Raw genomic sequence first — 26,489 nt, forward strand, 5'->3', positions numbered from 1 at the left:
CAGTGAAGAAAATATAGCAAGTAATAAGAAATAATGTTAAGTCTACCAAAAGGAAGAACATCAACAACAAAATAGTGTGATAATCGAAACACAATAAACAATATATCAGGATAGATTATTGAAAACAATAATAAACAATGATAAATATCAAAAACAAAACTTACAATACTACAACTAGTATAATTTTCATGATCAATCGCCTCTTAATATAACCAAACTACTTAACAATTTGGAAATTAATTTTTATCGTTTGGTTTTTTTCACAAAAAATTACTCGTTTTTGAATTTAGTTGAAGATTTTTTTGGGATACAAACACAAGAGAAACTAAATAAAGTGGTCAAATTCATAAATATTTTAAACTTGGGAGACTAACTTTGACGTTTCTAAAGCCTCACGAGGCCGTATTTTTCCATTCAAAACTTAACAACAATACTAATTGCTCTCGAAGATTTTCTGTAATTTCTGCAAAAAGGTGAAATTTTTTTGAGCTTACTGTTGGAATTTTGTAGTTTTTTTTTTCTTTTTTTTTAAAATTGAGTTTATTATATATATTTTTGTATTTTAGGTTCTTCTTAAGCTTTGAAGTGGTGATTGTAGAGGAGTCAATAAAGGATGCAGGTTCGTAACCCTTAAAAAATTTCTCTTTTTATTCAAGAATTGATTTTTGAATCTTGTTTCTGTTATTTCTTAGCTTGAAAAAAGATTTCTTTTTTTGTTCTTGATATTACCCAGAACCCAATTTTCCATTTTTTGTTTGTTAAATTGGTTTTGGGTTCTTAAGTTTCATATCAATGGGTTCTGTTATTATTTTGCTTGATCTATAAATCTGTCTCTCTTTGTTCTGCTCATAGTTGAGGATCTTGATATCACCCAATTGTCCCTTTTTTTGTTTGTTAAGTAGGTTTTGGGTTTGTGGGTTTAGGTTCTTAAGTTTCATATTAATGGGTTATGACCACAACTATTATCATTTTGTATTACTTTCCTTCTCAAAATGCTAGGTAATTTCTTCCTATATGTCCTAGTTTTGGTGGATAGATTTACATTGTACTTGTTGCTGGTGGGAGGTGGTAGGTATTCATTGGAATTAGTCGAGGTGCGTCAAGTACTGTTTGGGGGGAGGCGGGCGTTGACCCTACCTTATGAGTATTCGGACTATAACAGTTCCGATGAACAACCGCTCACTTTTGACAATTATACGATTCCAGATACCTGTTCCTGATGTGGGGTTCCTGATGCGGGGTGACAGGTATTTTGTGGAATTAGTCGAGGTGCATGCGCTAGACCGGATACCACGGTTATCAAACAAAGAAAAGTTTCTTTGCTTGATCTACGAATCTATTCCTCTTGTTCTGTTCATGGTTGAAGATCTTGATATTACCTAGTTTTCCATTTGTGTTTATTAAGGAAGTTTTGGGCTTTCGAGTTTAGGTTCTTATGTTTATTCATCAATGACTTGAGACCATAACTGCTATCATTTTTTTCTCTCTCTCTCTTTATCACTGGCAAATTGGCAGTTGATTATTGTGCAATAGGAGCTTTAGTCAGTGATTAGTTTAATGTATAATAGGATATAGTTTTTGTTGAATTTGTGATCATTATATCACGTGGTTTGCGATAGCTTGCATGAAATTTGGTAGTTCAAAATGATCAGGTAACTTTTGAGTTGTGGTGAGAATCAATGCTTAGTTAATTAAGGAATTGTCTCGATGAAGGAGTGGTTACAGGATTCATTAAACATTGTAGGTTTGGAAGCCATGAATCAAATAAGAATTAAGAAGTAATCCCAATATGTAACTCACAGAATTTTTGAAAGACATTTTATTAGGTTACAAAAGAGAGAGAGAGAGTTTAGGGAAGCTTTCCCTAACATAGATAGAGTCTCATACTAGAAGGAGCTGATAGTCCAATGGATTCATAGGTCATATGCGGGGGAAGTTCATTGGCATTTGAGATTTAGGAGGACTCTAGGATTGGGAGTATGGCAAATTCATGACCTGATTGAACAGTATGGGCAAAGCGCACCGCTCACTACATCCAATTTATGAAAATGGCAAGAGCATAGGGACGGTGTTGTTCACATTTAAGGCTTGTTACTACAGCTCACTATTGAGAGAGGAATTTACATTTCTGCTCCGTTCTATTTGGGTTCGTAGGGTGCCCAGTAAGGTGTATTTTCTTTATATGGTTGGCATTTAGGGATGTGATATTGATTGTGGATAATTAAGAAGAGGATCGATCACCTATATTAGTTGGTGCTTCATGTGCTGATGTTTTGGTGAAAAAAGTAGATCATCTCCTGTTGCATTGTCAGGTGGTTATACTATTGTGCTCGGTGGTCCTTAGTTAATTTGAAACGCAATGGGTGATGTAGGGCACAATAAAGGAAGTGATACATTGTTGGACCTTTAGGAGGGGAAGAGAAATATTAGCCATTATGTGGGCTAAAAGGAAAGAGAGAAATAGGAGAGCATTTGAAGGGTAGGCCAAAATATTGTAAAATTGCAGAGTAGTCTCTTGCTTTTAGTGTCTTTTTGGCGTACCCATATGGTCCCATTTGTATAGAAGATTGGGTTTCTTTTGTGAAGAAGGTGTAGGTTCTCTACTATTTTGTATAAGGGCATCATTAAAAAATTATTTAAAAACCTTATAAAAAAATGTAACTATAAGTTTTCAAGTGATGAACAAATACCTTTACAGCTCAAACATTAGTTAATTTTTATTTTTGTTGGCAATCACATTTTTGATTATTTTTTTGTCAATCCTGGGAGGAAGAGGGGGTGGTATGTGTCATTCCTTGTTATTACTTTCTTATAATTGCACACATTCAATTTCATACTCTTACCAATTATATGGTTTCTATGTTGCAAACTAGCACCATGCAAGCAATATGAGTACAACTTGACATTAGAATGGATAAATGATATACAATTTAAAATCAGATCTTTCTGAAGAAGAAGTTAAGAACAATTGAAAAAAAGAAGTTTCATTTGTCATTTGAATTTATTGGAGGGATGCAGTTTTTATTGACCGTGTAAACTGGTAAGGGTAAAGATGTTAGAGTGCAGAAATTAATACTCTTGACTTTAGGTCCCTCCTCTTGGCAATTATGGCTGTATAAAAAGGGCAGTCCGGTGCACTAAAACTCCCGCAATGCGTAGGGTCCGGGGAAGGGCCCGACCACAAGAGTTTATTGTACGGAGCCTTACCTTGCATTTCTGCTAGAGGTTGTTTCCTGGGCTTGACTCATGACCTCCTGGTCACATGGCAGCAACTTTACCAGTTACTCCAAGGCTCCCCTTCACTACATTTATTTGATTAAAATAAATAAATAGCTATAGCAGTAAGTTAGTGATGTGAGAATGAATGAATTCTGCTCTGACAGTACAGTACAATGCTGTGATTAACGTACAATGCCTAATCTGGTGATTAACATTTTTCCAAAAGGTATACAACAATAGATTATTTGTCAAATTAATTAGTACGGTTAATTATGTCTTGAATTTTTCCCTTGTATATTTTAGGAAACTCATAATTCCTATTAGTTTAGGAGACCCTTTATCCTAATAGATTTGAGAAAGGAATATATTGTCCTTATAAGATTGGAAAAACCTTTTCCTTATAGGTTTAGGACTACTTGAGATCTATCATTAGTCGTGTCAATAACAATTGCGAGAAAGATAATTTTAATATTCCACGTTCAACGTGTGAGTAGGCAAATAATCGAACACCACTGCATGCCAAATTTCTTTAAAAGTTTTCACACAAATCTTGGCAAGGTACTCTTCCTAATATCTCAACAACTACTTTTTTGGTATAGAAATATTGATATGTTGTCTTTGAGAAGTGCATTCTTTCTTCCTTTCTATCTAAAGTCCCCTACTAATCAAGAAACGAAACATTGAAATCAATATTCATAATAAAGTGAATTTTGAAGATGTTTTCCTTCTCCACCTCTCATTCTGAACCAGTATAGTAGCGCCTCTTTCTCACAATGGATCGATTAGAAGGACCCACTGGTTCAGACACTGCAAGAAGGAGATAAAAAATAATTAGAGTGAAATCATGAAATTAAAATACGTTCATTCATAAACTAAAAAGAAATATATACATACCTTCCTCATTGATGGTAATAAAAAGCTTGTACTTCGAGCCAAACACTTTCCATTGAAAAGATAGGCCAATAATTGCATGAGTCAGAAATTTGCACTCCAACGTTGGCCAATATAGCAATAATCTGATTCCTTGCCCAGTGGCAATCAACAAACTTGGGCAAGTAGTCATATTACCAAGTCCAAGCAACTTTGAACTCGTCAAAGTCACTGACATGCCTACACGATAGAACTCTGGTGAGTTTAAAAAGCTCTTAGGAGGACTATTTTGCTTTAAGGTGGAAGTATGTCCACCATTAATTTCTAGCATGTGACCTTTTGCGGATTTAGTCAGCATTGTGGTAAACCAAGGGATGGGAAGATGGGTCACCGGAAAAAAACGGTGCTCATCAGATGGGTCCCATAAATACATCCATCTGTAATCATCACCCACCTGGGCTGCTTGTGGAAACACTGACACCTGCTGACCATCAGCTACATGGGCTGCTTGTTGAAGTCTTGGCGCTGCTTGTTGAAGCGGAGGAGCATATGTTCGGGCTGGTTGTTGAAAGCGAGGAGCATACATTGGGGTTGGTTGTTGAAGTCTTGGCGCCGCTTGTTGAAGCGGAGGAGCATATGTTGGGGCTGGTTGTTGAAAGCGAGGAGCATACATTGGGGTTGGTTGTTGAAGCCGAGGAGCATACATTGGGGTTGGTTGTTGAAGCCTTGGGGCTGGTTGTTGAAACCGAGGAGCATATACTGGGCCTTCCTACTGATTTTCAACAAGCAGGCCCAGTATATGCTCCTCGGTTTCAACAACCAGCCCTAAGGCTTCAACAACCAACCCCAATGTATGCTCCTCGGCTTCAACAACCAACCCCAATGTATGCTCCTCGCTTTCAACAACCAGCCCCAACATATGCTCCTCCGCTTCAACAAGCAGCGCCAAGACTTCAACAACCAACCCCAATGTATGCTCCTCGCTTTCAACAACCAGCCCGAACATATGCTCCTCCGCTTCAACAAGCAGCGCCAAGACTTCAACAAGCAGCCCATGTAGCTGATGGTCAGCAGGTGTCAGTGTTTCCACAAGCAGCCCAGGTGGGTGATGATTACAGATGGATGTATTTATGGGACCCATCTGATGAGCACCGTTTTTTTCCGGTGACCCATCTTCCCATCCCTTGGTTTACCACAATGCTGACTAAATCCGCAAAAGGTCACATGCTAGAAATTAATGGTGGACATACTTCCACCTTAAAGCAAAATAGTCCTCCTAAGAGCTTTTTAAACTCACCAGAGTTCTATCGTGTAGGCATGTCAGTGACTTTGACGAGTTCAAAGTTGCTTGGACTTGGTAATATGACTACTTGCCCAAGTTTGTTGATTGCCACTGGGCAAGGAATCAGATTATTGCTATATTGGCCAACGTTGGAGTGCAAATTTCTGACTCATGCAATTATTGACCTATCTTTTCAATGGAAAGTGTTTGGCTCGAAGTACAAGCTTTTTATTACCATCAATGAGGAAGGTATGTATATATTTCTTTTTAGTTTATGAATGAACGTATTTTAATTTCATGATTTCACTCTAATTATTTTTTATCTCCTTCTTGCAGTGTCTGAACCAGTGGGTCCTTCTAATCGATCCATTGTGAGAAAGAGGCGCTACTATACTGGTTCAGAATGAGAGGTGGAGAAGGAAAACATCTTCAAAATTCACTCTATTATGAATATTGATTTCAATGTTTCGTTTCTTGATTAGTAGGGGACTTTAGATAGAAAGGAAGAAAGAATGCACTTCTCAAAGACAACATATCAATATTTCTATACCAAAAAAGTAGTTGTTGAGATATTAGGAAGAGTACCTTGCCAAGATTTGTGTGAAAACTTTAAAGAAATTTGGCATGCAGTGGTGTTCGATTATTTGCCTACTCACACGTTGAACGTGGAATATTAAAATTATCTTTCTCGCAATTGTTATTGACACGACTAATGATAGATCTCAAGTAGTCCTAAACCTATAAGGAAAAGGTTTTTCCAATCCTATAAGGACAATATATTCCTTTCTCAAATCTATTAGGATAAAGGGTCTCCTAAACCAATAGGGATTATGAGTTCCCTAAAATATACAAGGGAAAAATTCAAGGGTCGGGTAAAGCAAGAAAGGAAAGGTAGACCAGGTAAATAGTAGGGTGCTACATAATTAACCGTACTAATTAATTTGACAAATAATCTATTGTCGTATACCTTTTGGAAAAATTAATCCTTATTCTATGATGATGCAGGCTTCAAGGGCAAGGCTTTTCAAGGAGTACAAAGAAGTACAGAGAGAGAAAACAGCTGATCCTGATATTCAATTAGTTTGTGATGATTCTAATATCTTTAAATGGACGGCTCTTATAAAAGTAATCTCCGCTATAATATGCTCCATTAAACGCCCCCCTTCCAAAGAAAAACCTTTGGTTAATGATCTAATTGACTGCTCAATCTGGTGTGCACAGGGGCCATCTGAAACTCCTTATGATGGTGGAGTTTTCCAGCTCGCTTTCTCAGTTCCAGAGCAGTATCCATTGCAACCTCCTCAAGTGCGGTTCCTGACCAAAATATTTCACCCAAACGTTCATTTTAAGGTATCTTCTAAACTATCCTTTTGTGTTACTCCTTGGTTTCTTTAATGAGATTAAACTTTGCTTAGAGTCTGATATCCTGAAGTGCCGCTAGACACTAGTGGAAATTGCTATTCCTGCTTTGCCCTTCGATAAAGCAAAATTTTGTTAATGCCGCTGGTGTGTGTGTCACTCTCTCTCTATAAACTCCTAGTTAGGGAGCAAATTTAATCACAACGAAATGCTGTTTTTCCGCTTAATTGTTTGGGGCAATGTCAAACCTCTCCCACTTCTCTTTCCTTTACCCCCATGCTTCGTCGAGACATATATTTTAGCTTCACATGCAACATTAATTTGGCCATTGTATTGTGGAATTAGTTTCCCGACCACCAAACAACCAGCCAACTGATTAGTTATGCGCTAATTCTAAACTCTTTAGGTCAGCTTTTGAGTCTTCTATGTCCATTTCACTCCATCCTAGCTTAGCATTCAGTGTATCCATCATACTACAAATGTCAACCTATTGCAACCTTCCTGTCTTATAGGCTGGGACCTCCTATAGTTTGTGCATAAGTTGAGTTTGAGATTAGTTTTTTGTGTTATAACTGATTAAGTTTGAGATTAGTTTTTTGTGTTATAACTGATTAAGTTTGAGATTAGTTTTTTGTGTTATAACTGATTAAGTTTGAGATTAGTTGTTTACTATTTGTAAATTGCATTAGTTACAATATTATATGCAATTATAGTACTGAATGTAGGAAGCATGTTCTTTACGTTAAAGCTCATGAATTCATGTCATTAGTAATTGTGTGGACTTCTAGTGGAGTATATGTAAAGGCTAATCTTTTGATTGGAAATATTGTAATTATCTGGGATCCAAAACTAGGACGGGAAAATTTTCAAATGAGACACTCCAATCTGTGTCTTTCGCTCTCTTTAAAGGTGTTAGAACTCAAATTTCAAATGAGACACACCGAATCTCCCAAATTGTTGCGCACTTAATTGTTACTTACTAATCAAAAATGAGTTGTTACTTATTAATCTTTCTTTTCATTTTCATTTAACTCTTTCTTTTTTTTGTACTCAGACCGGAGAGATTTGCCTTGATATTTTGAAGAATGCATGGAGTCCAGCATGGACACTCCAGTCTGTTTGTCGAGCTATAATTGCTTTGATGGCACATCCTGAAGCTGATAGCCCGCTAAACTGTGACTCAGGTATTATGTGATGTTTTTGGAGGCTGTGATGTCTTCAATTTGATGACTGTGGATGCATCCATTTTCGTTCCAAGCTCTTAGTTCTCCCCTTGACAATTCCTTGTTAATATTCAAGAAAATATGAGAACATTAGGACTATCTAGGTGTCTGAAAACTTATATTAGAGATTTAAACTATATTTGCAAAGACTTCGATCCCACTAGACGGGATGTGCAGCGTACAGTAGAGATCCAAACCAAAGATTGAGAGAGCGAGCAAAATGTCAGCAAGGAGAGAGAAGTAAATGCAAATACAACAACATAATGCAAATACAACAACAACATACCCAGTGTCATCCCAGAAGTATCATCTAAGTGAAAGAAAAATTGCTTCTACGGTGGGGAGAAGTAAGTTAAAGAAGTAATTCTGATGTTGGCAAAATCTGTTGCGGATGTTTCCTATGGTTTACGGGCGAGAGAAGAGAGCATCACATCAAATCAATATCAGTAAAATAGGTGCTTCTAACTAATTATGTCTAAGCCTTGAATGAACTACATTCTCTTCTATCCCTTTCCGGAACCAGACCTAGGCCTGTCTTTTGAATGTTTTCTGGGGCTAAAAAATATTGAATGATGAGCGTAAAAAGGATGTGGAGGAAGGGGGACACACACTCAAGTGTGACTTGGGAACCGGTTGGTATATAGGTTTTTGGTGTGCTCGAAATTTTGTTTAGATTCAAGGTTGATGATAGTGCTTCTTTCCTTACATCTTTTTCGTCCTCCTCTCCCCTTTTGAAATCATCTAATAGCCTAATTTGATCGATTTATTTTATCACACAGGCAATCTTCTTCGATCCGGTGATATCAGAGGATTCCAGTCAATGGCAAGGATGTACACTAGGCTTGCAGCAATGCCCAAGAAGGGCTAAAAACAAGGAACTACAGCCATATTCACACTAGTTGTAATAATGGCATTAAACACAAATTCCAATTGTTAAACATCTGCTTGTTGTTCTGTAGCAGCTTTGCATGAAACTACTGTGTACTTCTGATACAACTCATCACTTTTTTTTTGTGTGTTTTTAGTATAAGATGGAATTTTGTATAAAATCATCTTGATTTTTGTACCTTGCAAAGTTTCTTCAACTAATACTGCATGAGTATCTGATTCAGGTTAGTTGTAATCAGACTATTTGTCAACTTTCTTCTGGATAATATTCTGTCTTGTGCTTGTAATTATATTAGGTGATTTTTTTTAATTTGCATAAGCCTAGTGGGAGTTATGCGGTTTATGTGTTACTGGAAGATAGCAGGTACTTGGTGAAATTAATCTGAGATGTGCCACAAGCAAAAAAATGTATTTTGTCCCTATTACTTGGATACACCTTTAACGGGAGTTTGTTACAAGACTTTGACAAAATAATTTCCCATAAAGCAAAGAAAAATAGGTATGAAGGTTTCCACCATACAAAGATGATTATTGTGAATTTTAAACAGTAAGAAATATATTTATTTTATTTTTTTTTAAAAATCCACGTGGCAGTATGTTTCTCTCACTTCTTTCATTGGTAATTATAAAGTGGTCACAGTGGAAAATATTAGCAGCTACTTTGGTTGTTGAAGTTTGAATGATCTATTGAAATTGTAAAATTAAAAATGAAGTAAACAACGAAATACGTTCATTCAAACAAACTGATCATTAATTAATATTAAAAAATCCGATGGATTATATTTGAAGCTTCACAGATAGAGTTTACCTTTAGAATCAATAAACAACCCATCCATTACATTAATATAAACCTCTAAAATTCTCATGTGGAATTCATCTACAGACACCTAAAATTAAGTTTGGAGGAGTTTTTACTTAGACACCTTAAATAAATTGTGTATTTTAAACACCCGTAGTAGGCTGCTCCGTCATTTTAATACTTTTCGCACCAACTTTTAAAAGTCTCAAGTGTGTGTGACAATGGCTTTGATTAAATGGCCAATTGAATCGTGCCAACTCATTTTAAATCGTCATATTATTATACACACACCAATGAATAGATGACATGTGATTTTTTTACCCAAATAATTACAGAAATGGGTTTTGAGTAATTAATTAAAAAAATACTTTGAAGACTCCTCCCACTCCCCCTCCACACCCACACAGTCATCTTCTCCGCCATATCCATCCGATTTGATTATCTTCTTCTCCGCGACCCTCTCCCATTTATTTATTTGATTTGGTGTTTAGAAGTGCGGATGTGAAATTTGAGAAGTTATAGTAGCTGCCTGAAAACCCAAGTATTACATCATTATGTACACGCGTCATTAATGAGTGTATCACAATCATTTACTATGTTAGTAAAAAGTATTAAAATGACATAGCGAGAGTCTACTATATATATTTAAAATGTATAAAATTTACTTGGGATATCTAAATAAAAAGTCGTAATTCGCCAAATTCTCATGCATAAGGAAAGTGGTACATATATTTAGTTAATACGTAGTCGAATGTTAGAAATTGTTAGGTATAAATCAAGATGGTATATTACATTGTTGAAACTTGGTAAAAAAAATATTATATTATTTTCCAAATTTAGTTTATGATCACGTGCAACCTAATGTGGCATGTTGTCTTTATGATCTAGCTGTTTCTATCGTGTACGATTGTTTATATTTGACCTAATTCATGATTATTTATAATTAAAAGATGTAAAAGAAAATGGTAATTAATTATGACAAGAAGAAAAATATAACTAATTGGAATCTCATTTAAGAACTTTAATTTATTTTTTGAATAAAGTTTCAATTGTTTAGTACTCATCGATCGATATGTTCTATCCCATCGACTATATTTCTTTTTTAGTTAATTTCAAAATAATGATATCTTTCTATATTAATTAATACTATAAGCGGTACTATAATAATAACAATATTTCATCACTTTAAACTATTGGATGATTTAAAATCACAAGATTTTTTAAGCTTATTTTAGACCTCAAGATGTTCATTTTTCTTGAACTCCGTACCTGATTAACTTTTTTTTAATTAAAAAAAAGATAAAATAATCCAATGTTAGCAATTATATTGATATGTGAGAAAAGCTTGTTCTAAAAAGTTTATTGATATTGAAATAACAATTGAATCAGATGGAGTATAGTTACATTAGTACTGGCTAATCCTTATAATTTTTTGTTCTTTGGTTTCCCACTCGATATCGCGTTTCTCCATTAAGTCTTGATAAAATCTGAATTCGTGCTGAATTTTTTTTGTTTTCAACAAAGAATAGTAGTCTAGTTTTCCATACATCATTGGCTTTTTTTTGTCCAGAGTAAAAGAATAGTACTCTTACATCATTATATTGGGACCCTTTTAGGGGTTTTGTAATATTCTTTCCGTTCACTTTTACTTGTCATATTTGAATTTGATACGTCCATTTATGAAAATAATAATTGACATGACCATTTGATAACCTTTTATTTTAGAATTTAAATAATATAAAGATAAAATGTAAGTAGGTGAGGGGCGGATATAACCAAATGGATCAAGGCAGTAGATTGTGAATCAACCATGCGCGGGTTCGATTCCTGTCGTTCGCCCATAATTCATAAATAATAGATATTAGATAGATTAATAAATAATGGTTACAAATAAATTTTTTTAGTGAACATGTCACAAGTTTACTCCTATTTTTTTTTTGTAAAGTTTTTATAAAAACGAAGAATTAAATTTGATGTTCTCTCTTATTTATTATGGCGACTAAGAATCAAATTATCACTACATTTGTTCCTTTTTTCTCTACTTCTTCTTTCAAGTGCAAGATAACCCTAATTAAGGGGTTATCCCTATTAATTGATGTTTAATATTAGATTTTGGAATAAAATAATTTGAGTAATAAGTAATTAATGCTAAGGATAAAACATGGAAAAAATTAATTGTCTTTTCATAATATATGGAAAAAAATAATTATCTTGTAATTTGATGATTAATTAATTTTAGTAATATAGTATGTCACTTCATATAATTAAAAATTAGGTCAAAGACTACGAGCATATGTAGATAAGGCTTTAAAATAGTTACTTTATATAGAATCTGATTCTTATTCATGAATAAAAAATGTATATTATTAATCACTTTATTATTATCTAATTTAGAAACAATTGGCTAATGTAATAAAGGATATTAATTTCATCATAGGAAATAAAATAACGAAAAAAAGGGAAAATTATATGTTCCAAAACCTAACATACGCGTACACTAGACTTACATGCACACAAAACAATATTCAGACAAAAGCATATTTAAAATTTCGTGTTTATGAACGATCTTAACTTAATATATAATAATAATTAAGGTTTCATAAATAAGAACCAAGAAAAAAAATGGAATGATTTATTACAACGGGTCCTTTTTTATCCATAATATAGATTTCGGGTTCGAATCTTTTTGAGTACAAATCGAAGTCGCCTTTGTTGAGAGCGTTTTACTTCAACGTGGAATTTTCTGACGCGAAGAATCTACACTCAATAAAGACACAGAATATCGAACATCGAGTGGAAAATTAATATTTGTTTTTTCAATTACTACACTTAATTACATGCACACAAAACAATATTTAGGCAGACGCATAGTCAAAATTTCATGTTTATGAACGATCTTAAGTTAATATATAATAATAATAAAATTAAGTTTCCGTAAATAAGAACCAAGAACAAGAAAGGGAAGTATGATTTATTTCAATGGGTCCTTTTTTATCCTTAATAAAATGTCGTGAGTTCGAATCCCCTGATACGAAGTCGCTTTTATTGGAGAGATCTCCCTCAATATGTGACTTTCAGACGCGAAGAATCCAAACTTAATCAGACTCTAATTCAGACATGAAATACCAAACATCGAATGGAAAATCTAACAATTTTTTAATTACAACTGGTATTGAATTTTTATGTTAATGTTCAAAAGATCATCTTTCCTATATATATTGACGCTTCATGTTTTTATTTACCACTAATATTTCTATAGTTTTTTCGAAAGGAAATATATTAAGTCAAAGTGACAACAAAATATATACAAATTTATTTTATTCAGTTGTTAACATAAAGTTTAATACTTCCTTTTATACGAGTTCATCCAAACCTACACAAACCATAAATACTATACATATAAAAACTATATTTTATTTGAACTTATACATTTTATTCAAATTGCGGTAGTCGGAGACAAAAGATTCATACAAGAAAATCTAAGTAAACGGTGAGCCTCTAAGGAAAAAGGTACATGATGAATAACAACCATTTGATCTTAATCAAAATCAACAATATTGAATTTCTTGCAAACTAATGAATATATATAAACAAATAGCGCATCTCTTCACTAAAACAAAGTGAAATGCATGTATACCTAATCTATGCAGAGTTGGTGCTTTGTTTAGCAATGCAGGAATAAATAGCGCAATTCATCACTAAAATAGGGTGAAATATCTAATCTATGCAGAGTGAGACGTGAGTGCTCTGTTTAGCAATACACCCTGTTTCATAACTTCTTGAAAGTTTTTCGCACAATCGACTCTGTTTTTCTAATTTTAAGGTTTGCCGCACAATCAACTCTGTTTTTCTAATTTTAAGGTTTGTCGCACAATCGACTCTGTTTTTCTAATTTTAAGGTTTATCGCACAATCGACTCTGTTTTTCTATTTTTACTCTTAGCAATTACTCTTTTGTTCGAAGCAAGATATGTTGTCTAATTAATTAGACCACAAAATACAAATATCTGAAAATTTTCTATTTCTATTTCACAAGGCAATCCATATAGATATAATGAATGTGAAGAACCCACGACAATAATAGAACATCCTAAATAGTCTATTCATTTGCTAAAACAGAGTCTTATAAAATCGTATAAAAAGAAGGATATATATAATTATATAGTTATATTTATTCAATATACTCTAAAGAAGTCCTCCATACAAACGAACTTAATGGATACAATTTCAATACTTTAAACGTTTAATTAATCCGTCAAATTTAAATATTAAACTGCGTTTCTTCGCTACATCGATCTCTTAGCTCTTGCATGCGTGAGAGTAACTTTCACGACCAAAATTACCATATGCTAAACAAATTAAACAGAAGACTCACGAAATATATATACTATATGATAAAAATAATATTTCCAAAAACTTAAAAAAATCACTTTTTTTAATATGGGGGTCCCACATTTGTCATGTTCTATTTTGTGCCTTACGTTTACAAAAAAGTTGTTCCCTTTCCTATTCAATTCATTATTATTATATCATCTTCAAAAAAAAAATTAAAAAAAAATTAGGGTTATCCCCACAAAATATATACAAACTTATTTAATTTTATAGAGTTGTTAAACAAAAAGTTTAATAATTCCTTTTATTATCCGTTGATTATATACGAGTTCATCCAAACCTATGCCAAGCGTAGTTATTATACATGTAAAAATACATTTTATTTAAACATATAAATTTTATTTCAAATTGTGTTAGCCAGAGACAAAAGATTCGTACGAAAAAATATAAGCAAATGGACCCCTACTTGAGCCTCTAAGGATAACGGTACATGAAGAACAATTATTTGATCTCTACCAAAATCGATATTGAATTCCTTATAAATTAATTAATAGATGTAAACAAATAGCGCATCTTTCCATTAAAACAAATTGGAATGCATGTATACCTAATTTATGCAGAGAGGATGCTCTATTTACCAATACAGGATGTCCCTGCATAACTTTTTGAAGGATTTTCCACACTATCGACTTTGTTTTTCAAAGTTTTCTCTTAGTAACTTCTGTGTTCGAAGAAAGATGTTGTCTAATTAATTAGACCATGAATTATAAATGTATGAAAAAATTCTATTGCTATTTTATGAGGTCCACATCGATGTAATGAAAGTGAAGATTAACCCACACTAATAACAGAACATCTTAAATAATCGAATAATTTCTCAAACAAAGTCTCATGAAATTTATACTAAGAAGGATATATATACTTATATTGATTCAATATACTCTAAAGAAGTCCTCCATATAATATTAACGAACTTAATGGATACAATGCTAAAACTTTAAACGTCTAATTAATCCATCAAATTGAAATATTAGATCCGGACAATTTATCCTTTTTCGTTGGATGATTGGTTATTTCTTAGACTTGATAAATTTCTATCGCGATGAATTAATTAAACTCTATTTCTTCGCTACCTCGATCTCTTAGCGCGCTCTCGCATGTGTAAGTAGGGGCGGAGCTAGTGTAAAGCGTGTGAATTTCTAACGCAATGAACTAAACTCTATTTCTTCGCTATCTCGATCTCTTAGCTCTTGCTAGTGTAGAGTGTGCAGGTTCGATCGAACCAAATGATATTAGTTTAAATCTTATATCTTTTTAAAGAAATTTATTAAATATACAAATTATTTAGTTTAAAAACAATAACCTAAAATAATTAAAATCATAAACCTATAAACTTTAAATTCTAGTTTCGCCGCTGTGTGAGAGAGTAACTTTGACGACAAATTAACATACTCTAAACAAATTAAACAGAAGATTCACTAAACATATATAATAGGATAAAAATAATATTTCCAAAAACTTTTTAAAAAATCACCTTTTTTATATGGGGTCCCCACATCTTTCATGTTCTATTTTGTGCCTTACGTTTATAACAAGTTGTTCCCTTTCCTATTCAATTCATTATTATTATTATTATCATTATTATTACTATTATATCATCTTCCAAAAATATAAATTAAAAAAAATTAGGGTTATCCCCACAAAAATATTTAGGGTTTCTTTCTTTCCTCGATCTCATCATCAATCACGCGCCAAACATAATCGCGTCAGCACGCACCACTCAAATCACCCAATAGTGCGTGCCACCTGTCTTCCGACACTGACTTCCACTATCAATCCCACCCTCATTTCCAGCACGTGCATTACACGCGTTGGCTAGGGTTTATCAATTTTCTCTTTCTATTACACATGCAAAAAAATTTAAAAATAAAAATAAAAATGCTAGATACACGCAATGTGTGTGTATAGATAGATAATAACAAGAAATAAATTGTAGTGAAAAAAAACATAAAGCCCTCACTCACTCTCTCACTCCTCTTCATCCCTTTCTCTCTCTATCATTTTCTCTCTCAAAAAATGTTTTCATCCCAAACCTAAGGGTTTCTCTTTCATTTTCACAGTCCAAATTCATCACTTTATACTTAAAATCACTTCAAGATTCTTGCAAATCTGGACTCATTTCAGTTTCTTCTTTACAAAGATAGCTTTTTTTTCATCATCCGTTGAAGTTGAAAAACTGGTTTTTCTCATCGAATTTGGGCAAAAAGGTAAACAATTTTTTCAAATCTTTAGATTTTAATTGTTGGGTTTTTTATTTGAGCTGATTTGCTATGTGGGTTTTGAATTTAATTGATTCTTTTTACTTTTTAGCTGATTCTTGTGTTTTCACTTTGTTCAGATGTAACGTTTTTCAAGATTTAGTTTTTTTTTTTTGTTCATTTCTGTGTGGTTGTTGGGTTTTTTGTTTCTTTAATTATTGATTTTAGTGTGATTAAGGTTGTGGGGTTTGATTTGTTTGAGGTTTATGTTACCTAGGTATCGACGCCGATGAAACCCTAATTTTGCTTATGTGTTCTTGATTTGTTAATTTTTATGTGTAATTTTATTTGATTTGTGGATTTAATGATAAAGATTTGATCTTTATGGAGTTTTGATTAAGTTCATTGAGTTGGGTGTGAGGTTAGCATTTGGACAAAACCCTAATTTGTGTATTTCATGTGAATTGTGGAATTATTGATAAAGGCTTTGTCTTTATAGCTTTTGGATTAAGTTTATTTGTTGGTAGTGAGGTAAGCATTTTGATAAAACTATAGAGTGGATACAAAATGATTCTAACTTTATTATATGGTTACTGTTGGTGTGTTATTTTAATTTAGCTTAGGTATATATGTGTCTGTTACTGTAATGCATTTTGATGGTAAAAGATTAAATTTTTGCTGTTATTGAGACTAGGGTTTAGAGCATTTAGAGCCTAGGGTCTTTCGGAAACAGTCTCTCTACCTCTACGGGGTAGGGATAAGGTCTCTGTATACACTATCCTCCCCAAATCCCACTTGTGGGATTATAGTGGGTATGTTGTTGTTGTATACACTGATAATTAAAGAATTTTTATGCTGAATTTTAAACTGCCATATAGTAGGTGATATCCCGTATGCCCCCCGCCCCCCCCCCCCCCCGCCACGCCTTTTGTGAATGGTTACCTACAGTTATCTTTAAGATGACATGGTGGTATAACATTGTCGGTCAGTGTATATACATTTGGTAATCATGTTCTGGTGTCTGGACTGGAGCCTTGCCGTGTATATCGACCCTTAAGTACCTTAAGCATGGTTTGATGATAAAGTTCCAATTTTTTTAGTGTACAGAAACACATAAGGACATATTTTGTCTACTAATTGATAAGTATCTTGATCTAAATAATATATGTGTTTGCAGTGCTGCTTTTTCTTTGAGTTTCTGAACTGAATTTTGCTTGTGTAGAATTTTAGTGATTCTCCTTTTTACATGGAGAAAGGTAACATAGCAGTGGAAGAAAATACTCACACAAGTGATACTGATACTCCTGTGTCTAAATCCTTGGGATCGTTCATACAAATTGAATCAATATCTATAGACCTTGATATTCCTATGCAGAAGAAAGAGGAAGGAAGTTGTCAACATTTTTCTATACGGTGAGTCTCCAATCTCTATAATTTGTCTTTTGATGTTGCTTACCTAAGTTTCTGTTGCTGTTATATATACTCCTTTCCTTTATGCTATCTTCGATTCACTCGGTTTAGAGGCTGATTGTTTTGTCTTGACACTTGATTGTTGGTTATTGATGGTCACCTTATAGTATTGGATAGACAAATAGACTATGCATCTGATGGCAGATATTGGTTCAATAAAAGAGAACATGAATTCTATACTCAGAATTCATACAAGATCCTTTTTCCTTTTGCATAGAAAAGTGACTTAAAAGCTCAAAAAATGCCACACCAATAACAATATGTGGTTGATAATATTGCATACTCATATGTTGTATCAAAGGAGAGTGTAGAGAGTTTAGAGATGATGTATAGCTGGCTTTACTAAGTTCACACTTTTAGCTGGATGAATCGTGGCACGTCACTTTAATTGTCACGTATGTAAAACTTTTGCTTTGTGGTTAAAATCTCCTTCAGAAATTCTTCTCCAGATAAATTTTATGTTTCCATCGAAAATTTTTACCATTAGTTACAGTCTTATTAAGCCTTGTGAGGATCGAGTAAAACCAAGCAATAAATTGAGATGTTTTTCGGTGTATATATATGCTGCCAAGTCTTTATAACCAAAATCCTATGTCCTCCATGGCTTATCATAAGACTTTTTTGATCTCTTTTGGTTTGATATCTTCTTGACCCCATTTCTTACGTTGGACACAGTGGATATGTTGCTGAGAAAAGAAAAGAGGACCAGAAAAGCTGTTCACCTTTTACATCAGCCAGTGACCGTAGTATTTCTGAGGAACTTCCTCCTCTAAATGCTCCCAAATTTAGGTGGTGGCTATGCAAAAATTGCATTCACGAGATTGACACAGAAAGTGCAGGAGAAGAGATTGAGATCCTTTCTCCAAGCTGCAGAAGAAGATTGATCTCTACAAACATGGCTCCTACTAGCCGTGCTATGACAAATGCATTGCCAGAGATGAAGCATGATTCAGCCTCACGAAAAGTTGACAAAAACAACGCTATTATCGATGATTCTGCCAATACCAGTGGCTATGGCTTCTTATGTAAACCTTTCAAAGGAAGGTGCACTAGTGTGGTTGAAGACAAAGCTGTCACAGATGGTATTTTCTTTTATAATTCATGTTCTATGTTACATATTTTGGGTGTTTCTTTTCATTTAGAATGATAATAATTTCTGCCTGTGTTTATAATCCACATTACTTTTCAGGTAACAGAACTGGTTCAGGAAATGTTAGAAACGAGGAGATCAGATATCCAACTATTGAGGTAGCAATATCTAAACATTGCTCAAGCAAAGAAATAGACAGAAACAGCCCTGGTAATTCAATTGCAATTTTTTTGGCTGTGTCAATATCCTATGATTTTCAATATACACGCGTTGTATTGCTTTAAATTAACCAGAACTCTTTTGGTTTCCAAAACAGCTGCTAATCTGTCAAACAACATCATACGAGTTGCAAGCTCTGACTCAAATCTGTCAGGGGGTAAAATTGTTCCCCATGGAAATCTCTACATAAGTGCTGATGATGTAAGTGCTGGTATTGGTGCAGAGACAACAATGGGTTTTCCAAATGACGGTCAGAGGACAGCCTCAACAGCTTTTAAGCAATCTGATGTACCGGATACTAATGATAAGGCTCTTGAAACCAGTAAAACAAAACTGAGCAGGTTACCTTCCATTGAATTGAGAGACTACAATGGAACATCTCCAGGAAGTGACACAATTTTGGCTAAAAATAGACAGTGTGATTCACACAATGATGTTCCAAATGATCTGCCTCGTCGGAAAACTCGAAAGGTGCGTCTGTTGACTGATATATTGGGTGGACAAGTCAATTTAGAGACTCGTCCTGCCAAAGCAGATCGTAATTCATCGAGTACCACGACTGTGGTGCCTCCTGAGCTAGAACCAGTTGGTACTCCTAAGGATAAGAGATACTTTCAGAAAAAGAGGAAGATGCCTCAAGAAGTTGACAGCAATCTGTCGGAGATGGGAATACAATGCAACATTGCTAAAAGGGTCCGTTCATCTAATGGAGGAGTTGAGAGGAGTTCCGTGGCAGTTGAAACTGCTGATTCACGTTCAGATGAGAAGGAATCTGATGACGAAGGTACACCTAATGGTAACAGAACTCTGCGAATCAGGCATAGAAATGGAATAAATAAAAAGAAAAATAAGCAGCTTCGACCTGTTGATGGATATTCCCCTGAAATGCGCTGGCAGGATACAACCATGGGAAATGGAGGTTTAAAGGGATATGGTGCTGTTAATAGCCTGGTTCATTCAGTGCAACAGGGATATGGTGCTGTTAATAGCCTCGTTCATTCAGTGCAACATTCTTCCATGGGTGGGAAATTTGAACCTCATTTAAGTAGATATCAGTCATTGGTAGGAACAGATAGAGACTCTGATTTGTGTTGGAAAAGTAGTAAGTTTCCTGAAGTTGGGTGTGTTCCCTCAACTCTTATGCATCCTCACAATAATTTCCCAGGGGAAAGTTCGACCAGGAGGAATAATCTCATACCAGTGACCACTGATATCGGAAAGGTGTCCTTTCAGCCAGTGCGTGAATTATCTGCTAAAGTGAGGCTAGACCTATCTTTGAACAGCTTCAGAGATTCTGACAAACGTACGGAGAATGATATTACCCAAAGCAAAAATATGACAAACTGGCCACTCATTCTCCAGAATGGCAATAAGAGTAGTGATCCTCGAAGGAAAGATAATACTCTTATCAGACAGTCAAATGTGCCTGAATCAGGTCAATCATCACGGAAAGAAGTGATTTATGACCTCAACCAGGGAGTTCCGCAGACAGCATCAATGTGGAAAGAGATCCAAAACTCTCCAGTTCTACTTCAGAAGGGAAACCTTCAAGTTTCTGAGATAATGGTACTGGTTTATTTCCTTGTTTTACTTTGAGCCTCCCTTTCGTTTGTGATGATTTGGTTTCCTCCCCTTACCCTCAATTATTTCCACTGAGGTCAAAGGATCTATGTGGAATGGCTAAAAATGCATATTAAGTAGAGTTGATTTAGAAACATTTCTTTTCTTCGGTTTCTCAGACTATAAAGTAAAACTGAAATTTTTTATAGTTCGCGATTGTAGTTTTTCTTTACATGTGAGGGGACCTGCAGAGATATTTGAAATTGCCTTCAAAATCACATTGCAGAAACTTTTACCTTTCACATACCTATACTACTTTTGTTCAGGTCTATATGATGGAAAAGATAAAATATTGCTAATAAATTTGCACTGATATATTGAATAGAACTGAGCAATCCTCACTTGTCGAAATAGATATTGTAGAAAGACAATGTCCTTTATTAGCAAAAAAGAAAAAAGAAACAAGACTGTCCTTTGTCTCTTAATTTTCAGAAAGAGCTATACCTTACAGTTCAGATTGATTGTGTTGATCTGACAAATGGGATTGAGGGAGATTGATAGATTTTTGGGAAAAGGCAACAGGATAACTTAGATCTGTTTTCTGTTTCGAAAACTTCTTTGATACATCTTAGAGGACTGCTGATTCCATTATAGAACATCTTTATGTGAGAAGTTGAGTTTCATAGATCGCTATAGTATGAAAAAGGTAAGAAATGATATTCACTTTAGACAGCCACATCCCGTTTTTCCTTTCACTTCTTTTATGTTCTTAAAACAAAAGAAGCTACTGAATCAACTAGCTGAATTTCGAGTCTGGATGTTGAGAGACAATACCATTACATTTACTGGTGTGGTTGTGCTTATTATTTCAAGTCTGAGTTTGCTTGGTTCTTGTTATATTTGCTTAATACTGCTGTATATGTGTTTTGGGTGAAATGAATTTCACTCAGTGCTTGTGTCACTTGTTCTTTGGAGTTGTTTCATGAGTGTTGTAGAGTTAGTCAAGGCAACTTTACTAGCGCAAGCTTTAAGGTAACTGCTTGTATTCAGTGAATTAATGGAGATTTCATTCCCTTTGCAGGAAACGCCTCGTCAGCATAACAAAGAAAATCTTAATGAATTTCTGGAGCATTCAGATGCAATTAAGCATCACAGATATCAACATTCTGAGAAGACTTTAGAACGAGGGTTGTCAGATGATATACCAATGGAAATTGTGGAGTTAATGGCTAAGAACCAGTATGAGAGAGGTCTTACTGAGACCAGAACCAAATCAATGATTGAAAGGACTGATGGTTTTGCAAGGCCATATACTAAAATACATGAGAGTGAAGCAGTGGCATTGTCACGTGCTGGTGTAACTAGTTTCCATCCAACCAATGCGAATAAGAAGATTGATGTTGCAGCAAGCAGAGGAACTTCTCTCCAAATCTCTCATTTCAAGAGGAACCACCTCGGGATGGAAAGACCACCGACCAAACTCTTTGGTACTTTTCCACAAACTCAGCAGAAATTTTCCAGTGGAGGGCAAGGTTCTGCTTCCATGCACATCAGACCTGGTGAAGGAGCAAAGCCTGTATGGTTTCCAACTGTGCAGAACATGCCGCCATTGGGACTTGGAATTCCACAGAAATCCATCGGTCAGCCAAATAATAAAATGATTCGTGGACAGGCACCTGCCTCACTTCAGAAGGGAAGGACTATAAGTGACATAAAGTGTGGTGATGTGAGAATGCAGAATGACCATCATCTTCGTTTTCCCAAATCTGATTTGAATGAGAAAGGTATGGGGTCTTTAGATCCTTATTGTAATGAGACAATCCCAGCTATGCAGTTACTCAGCCTTATGGACAGAAGGATGCCATCAACTCCTCCTTTCAATCTTGATGCAAACAAGCTCCTGGAGAAACCTTTTTCACCCTGCAGCTATCACCCGAGGTTTCATATCGATGGAAAGCAGAGTATTCTCAATGGCTCATATTTATCACATCACCCCTTGAAGGAGTCCCCTGGGGTACACCCTGGTGGTTATTGTGCAGGTTAGAGCTCAAAATAATATTTTTGTTCCTTTTTCAGCAAGTGTCAATTTTCTAGAATATTTTCATTCACTTCCTGTACTTAAATCAGTCTATATGTTATTCCATGTATGAATGAAGCAAACTTTAATAAGCTGAGTTTACAGATCAAATATCTTTCAAGCCTAGAGGACAAGAGAAATCAAGAAAATCTTATGCGCCTTCGCAATGTGGCGGAAGCAAATTGCAGAGATTTGTGCCTTCAAATGGCCTGCTGAGCATGACTCGAGATTCTTGTCCTGACAAGGACGAGCAAAAAAGAAACCAAGGCACATCAAGTTCTCGGGTGCTTCCACAGCAGGATCGTAATACTTCAAAATTCCTCGACTTGGAAGGCCACACCACTGCTAGAGCTGTACCTGTCAAAAGCAATTCTGAAACTTTTATTTGCAGCCTTAATCAAAACCCTGCTGACTTTAGCGTACCAGAAGAGGGGAACCCCTACACTAGGACCATAAAGGATACCAGAATCGTCAAGAAGAGCTCAACAAGAGAGGGATCTCACAATATTGACTTGAATAATAAGCGAAAGCAGCGGAGAATTGTAAAGGAAAGCGCTGGGCGATTACCACCATTAGGCCGTGCATTGTGAAGTCCATGAATCGTATATCATTGTTGTTGTTGTGGAGACTCAGTTCTGCTGAAAGCATACCTCCTAACTTATACTTGGTTATATCATCTTTTTGTATGGTTCCAGAGATTCGTGAGATGCGGTTAATGTTGGTTGGTTTTCCCAGCATGACAATTTCATTTAGTATACCAGTTAGAGTACTTTTGAGGGCAAATTACTTTATCTGTGATAATAAGAAATGTATCAAAATGTTCAGAAAATTTGAATAGAGTTGTTATACTCTGGACACAAACTTGAAACTGATTCCATAGCTTGTGTGTAGTTGTTGTGCTTTTGTTGTAAAAGAAGAATAAGCTTGAAATGTGTTGTCTTTTATATGTAAGTTCATATTAGAAGTCATAGCTTATTTTGGTAGTTTCTTCTCTTTCAATTTCTGTTACTTTCGATCGCTTTTTATACCTCAATTATCATATTGAATTGTTGCAGCTTCTGTTCTGTTACTATCTGTTGTTCTTTTGTTATTATTTGTTGTTGTATCTTGTACTTCTATTACTTCTTTTTTTGGACTACTTTGAATTATTTTCCTTGAGTTGATAGCATATCAGGAACAGTCTCTCTCCCTCTAAGGTGGGGGGTAAGATCTACTTACAATCTTCCCTCCTCAGAACCTACATTGGGTATGTCATTGTTTAATTGGTTCCAACTAGTTTGAAATTGATGTATAGTTGATTATACTTCAATTTTGAATCTAAACTTGTACTCCATTTGTTTGTTTTTCCTTTTTAGTCTGTTTAAGAAAGACTGATATAAATCTGCATTTTGCAACAATTTAACGTTAAATTTTTTATTTTATCGTTATTGACATACTTTTATAGCCACATAAATCTGATAATATATTTATGGTCATAAGTTTCGGTTCTTTCTTTTCTTAAATTTTGTGCTCATCAATCCACCATATAAATTGAAATAAAGGAGTAGCCTTTTTTTTTCCTTAGGGATGCACGAATCTAGCGTAAGATTAAAAAGATCCATTGAGATTTGTAATTCAAAGTATTTAATTCATTATACTATTTGATTAGTATAAACTTTCATCTCTCTAATTAACTGACTTCTCAATCATTACTTTAATATTTTTCTTCAATTATAACGAATATATATAATACTAATAAAGTTAATATCTAATATCTCATTATATAATGTTATACAAAAATAGAACAACCGTCAAGAATTATGGTGAAATAGATAATGAGTTCTCCCTCCTTTCTTCGCTAGGGGTGGGTATCAATACTAAAAAAATTGAACCAAATTAATTCAATTCTTTAGTTCAGTTTCAATTCTATTTTTTCTAAAACTTAGATATTCAGTTCAATTCTCGATTTTAAAATTTCGATTTTTTGGTTAAACAAAAGAACTGAAATTTTAGACGAGTACTCTAACTTTCGTGGTCACCCTCTATTGACTAAATGTCTCTAGTTCACAGAGATAGATTCGAGATTTAAATTTCATGTGTTTGAGTTCGATCGAAATGTACCTCAATCCATTATTGATATATATATATATAACGTTTGAGCCAAAGTTCCGGCTTGTACAAATCATAGCTGATCTACTAGTTCCGTTCCTTAAGATTCGATGCAAATCTGAATTAATCGTTCAATATTTCCTAAAGGGTAAATTTGGAAATACTGAAACTTCATAGTTTAGTGTTGGACAACTCAAACGTATGGGTGGACATCCACGTCGATGTTCATTCTAAGCGCGTGAAAGATTAAAAAAGCGTACTCCTACGCTCTTTCATCTGCGAGTGGGTTAATGAATTTAATTTTTCTTTTCTTTTTTCTTTTTCTTTTTTTGTTGGTTAAAAGACAACCTCAGGTTAGGGCAAACGTACGAGGTCACGAATAAAGCAACTGAGCAACGTACTTGCTAAATTCCATTCACTTACAATTTTTTTTTAATTATTCGATATTTGAAATTTATATCGCGAAAGATTCATAAAAAATATATTTTTAATACTATGTTTTGAAAAAAATTAATTATCATGCTTTCTAGTGTGAGATTTCGAGTCTCATGCGATATTGGCATGTTTATTAGGAATATTTCACAATCAAAGCATCTTAAAAGTGAATTGTATATACATACTCATATGATATATGCGAAAGACGAATTTCATAGGCGGATCGAACATTATAGTATCAGATTCATAACATAAATTTAATTTATATAAAATTTATTAAAATTACAATAAATAATAAATATGAACTCATAACTTTAATATATGGGTTTGTCCAATCTAAGAAACTCAAATATTGAACTCAAAGAATCAGGCAGAGCCATATCTAACTTTCACTAAGAGAGTTCAAAATATATGAAGTAAACGTACGAATAAATCAAGGGAGGTCAACATCTATAATATATATATATATATAAGAAGATAATATTAACCTTGAATATACAGTGTAATTTTTCACTAAAAAGAATTCAGAACTCCGCTCTTATTCCCGCCTAACTCCTCCCCTGCATAGAATGATCTAAACTTTAGATCTACGTCTGATAAATCACGCATATCGATCGGACATGTCATATAGGTTCGAGTTGGATTCAAAATTCAAATAGTTAAAATGTTAAATTAAAGATGTATATAGTAAGTGAAAAAATTGTTGTTCCTCTATACTGGAAAGACACGTACTATAACTATAAGTGCAAACTCCCTCCCAGTTACGTTTCATTGATTCCATGCTATATATATATATAATCCATATAATCAAAGTGTTATTATTTGTGCATTTATTGATTCCATGCTTTATAATGTGCATTTTTTTCCCTCGCAAATGGTACTGTTTGTTCTATCGCAATAATCAAAATGTTAATATCTCACAATTGCCATTTGCCCAAACCTAATTTTCGGCAATATATATAGTCATGCCTAATTTTTTGATCAGAATATCCACCTTAACATCTCTGTTAAATAAGGAAAGATTAATTCAATTCTCGATGGAAATAGAATTTTGTGAATTCTAGCTTCCCCAAATTATTACAAGATCATTTTGAGATCTTTTGAACATATTCGAGGGTTCATTAATGTTACTATTGTAACTTCGGTCAACATACAAGATGAGGGGTATTTTAATTACCACTCTCTTATAGTATGTGTACTAATTTTAGAGTTCTAGTTCAAAGCAAGGCAAGATTCACGAGGGTTGGGGAAAGCCTATCTCCCAGAAAAACCTAAGAAGACTCATTTTAATAATTGAGTTCAAGCCCTAATTCGAAGTAAT

General features: G+C 34.3%; 2 protein-coding genes across 4 annotated transcripts; both read left to right on the forward strand.

Moving 5' to 3' along the window:
- Positions 1-343: 343 nt before the first annotated feature.
- Positions 344-9,123, forward strand: LOC129902707 (protein PEROXIN-4). Of its 3 annotated transcripts, XM_055978079.1 has the most exons (6): positions 372-473; positions 567-619; positions 6,377-6,496; positions 6,593-6,721; positions 7,785-7,914; positions 8,733-9,123. In XM_055978079.1, exons 2-6 carry the CDS (start codon positions 614-616, stop codon positions 8,819-8,821), a joined length of 474 nt encoding a protein of 157 aa, XP_055834054.1. In that variant the 5' UTR covers positions 372-473; positions 567-613; the 3' UTR covers positions 8,822-9,123. The 3 variants fall into 3 exon arrangements, 2 of the variants coding, with proteins under 2 accessions (XP_055834054.1, XP_055834053.1); XR_008770145.1 differs by lacking the exons at positions 7,785-7,914; positions 8,733-9,123 and adding an exon at positions 3,446-6,271 and having other exon boundaries at positions 344-473; positions 6,593-6,604; XM_055978078.1 differs by lacking the exons at positions 372-473; positions 567-619 and having other exon boundaries at positions 6,356-6,496.
- Positions 9,124-15,991: 6,868 nt separating this feature from the next.
- On the forward strand, positions 15,992-23,631 carry LOC129902428 (protein EMBRYONIC FLOWER 1). The gene is made up of 7 exons (XM_055977662.1): positions 15,992-16,238; positions 17,452-17,642; positions 18,375-18,781; positions 18,889-18,999; positions 19,106-20,574; positions 21,650-22,607; positions 22,751-23,631. Exons 2-7 carry the CDS (start codon positions 17,476-17,478, stop codon positions 23,233-23,235), a joined length of 3,597 nt encoding a protein of 1,198 aa, XP_055833637.1. The 5' UTR covers positions 15,992-16,238; positions 17,452-17,475; the 3' UTR covers positions 23,236-23,631.
- Positions 23,632-26,489: the final 2,858 nt, after the last annotated feature.

The sequence above is a fragment of the Solanum dulcamara genome, chromosome 9, assembly GCF_947179165.1.
Source record: "Solanum dulcamara chromosome 9, daSolDulc1.2, whole genome shotgun sequence".
NCBI classification, from domain to species: Eukaryota; Viridiplantae; Streptophyta; class Magnoliopsida; order Solanales; family Solanaceae; genus Solanum; species Solanum dulcamara.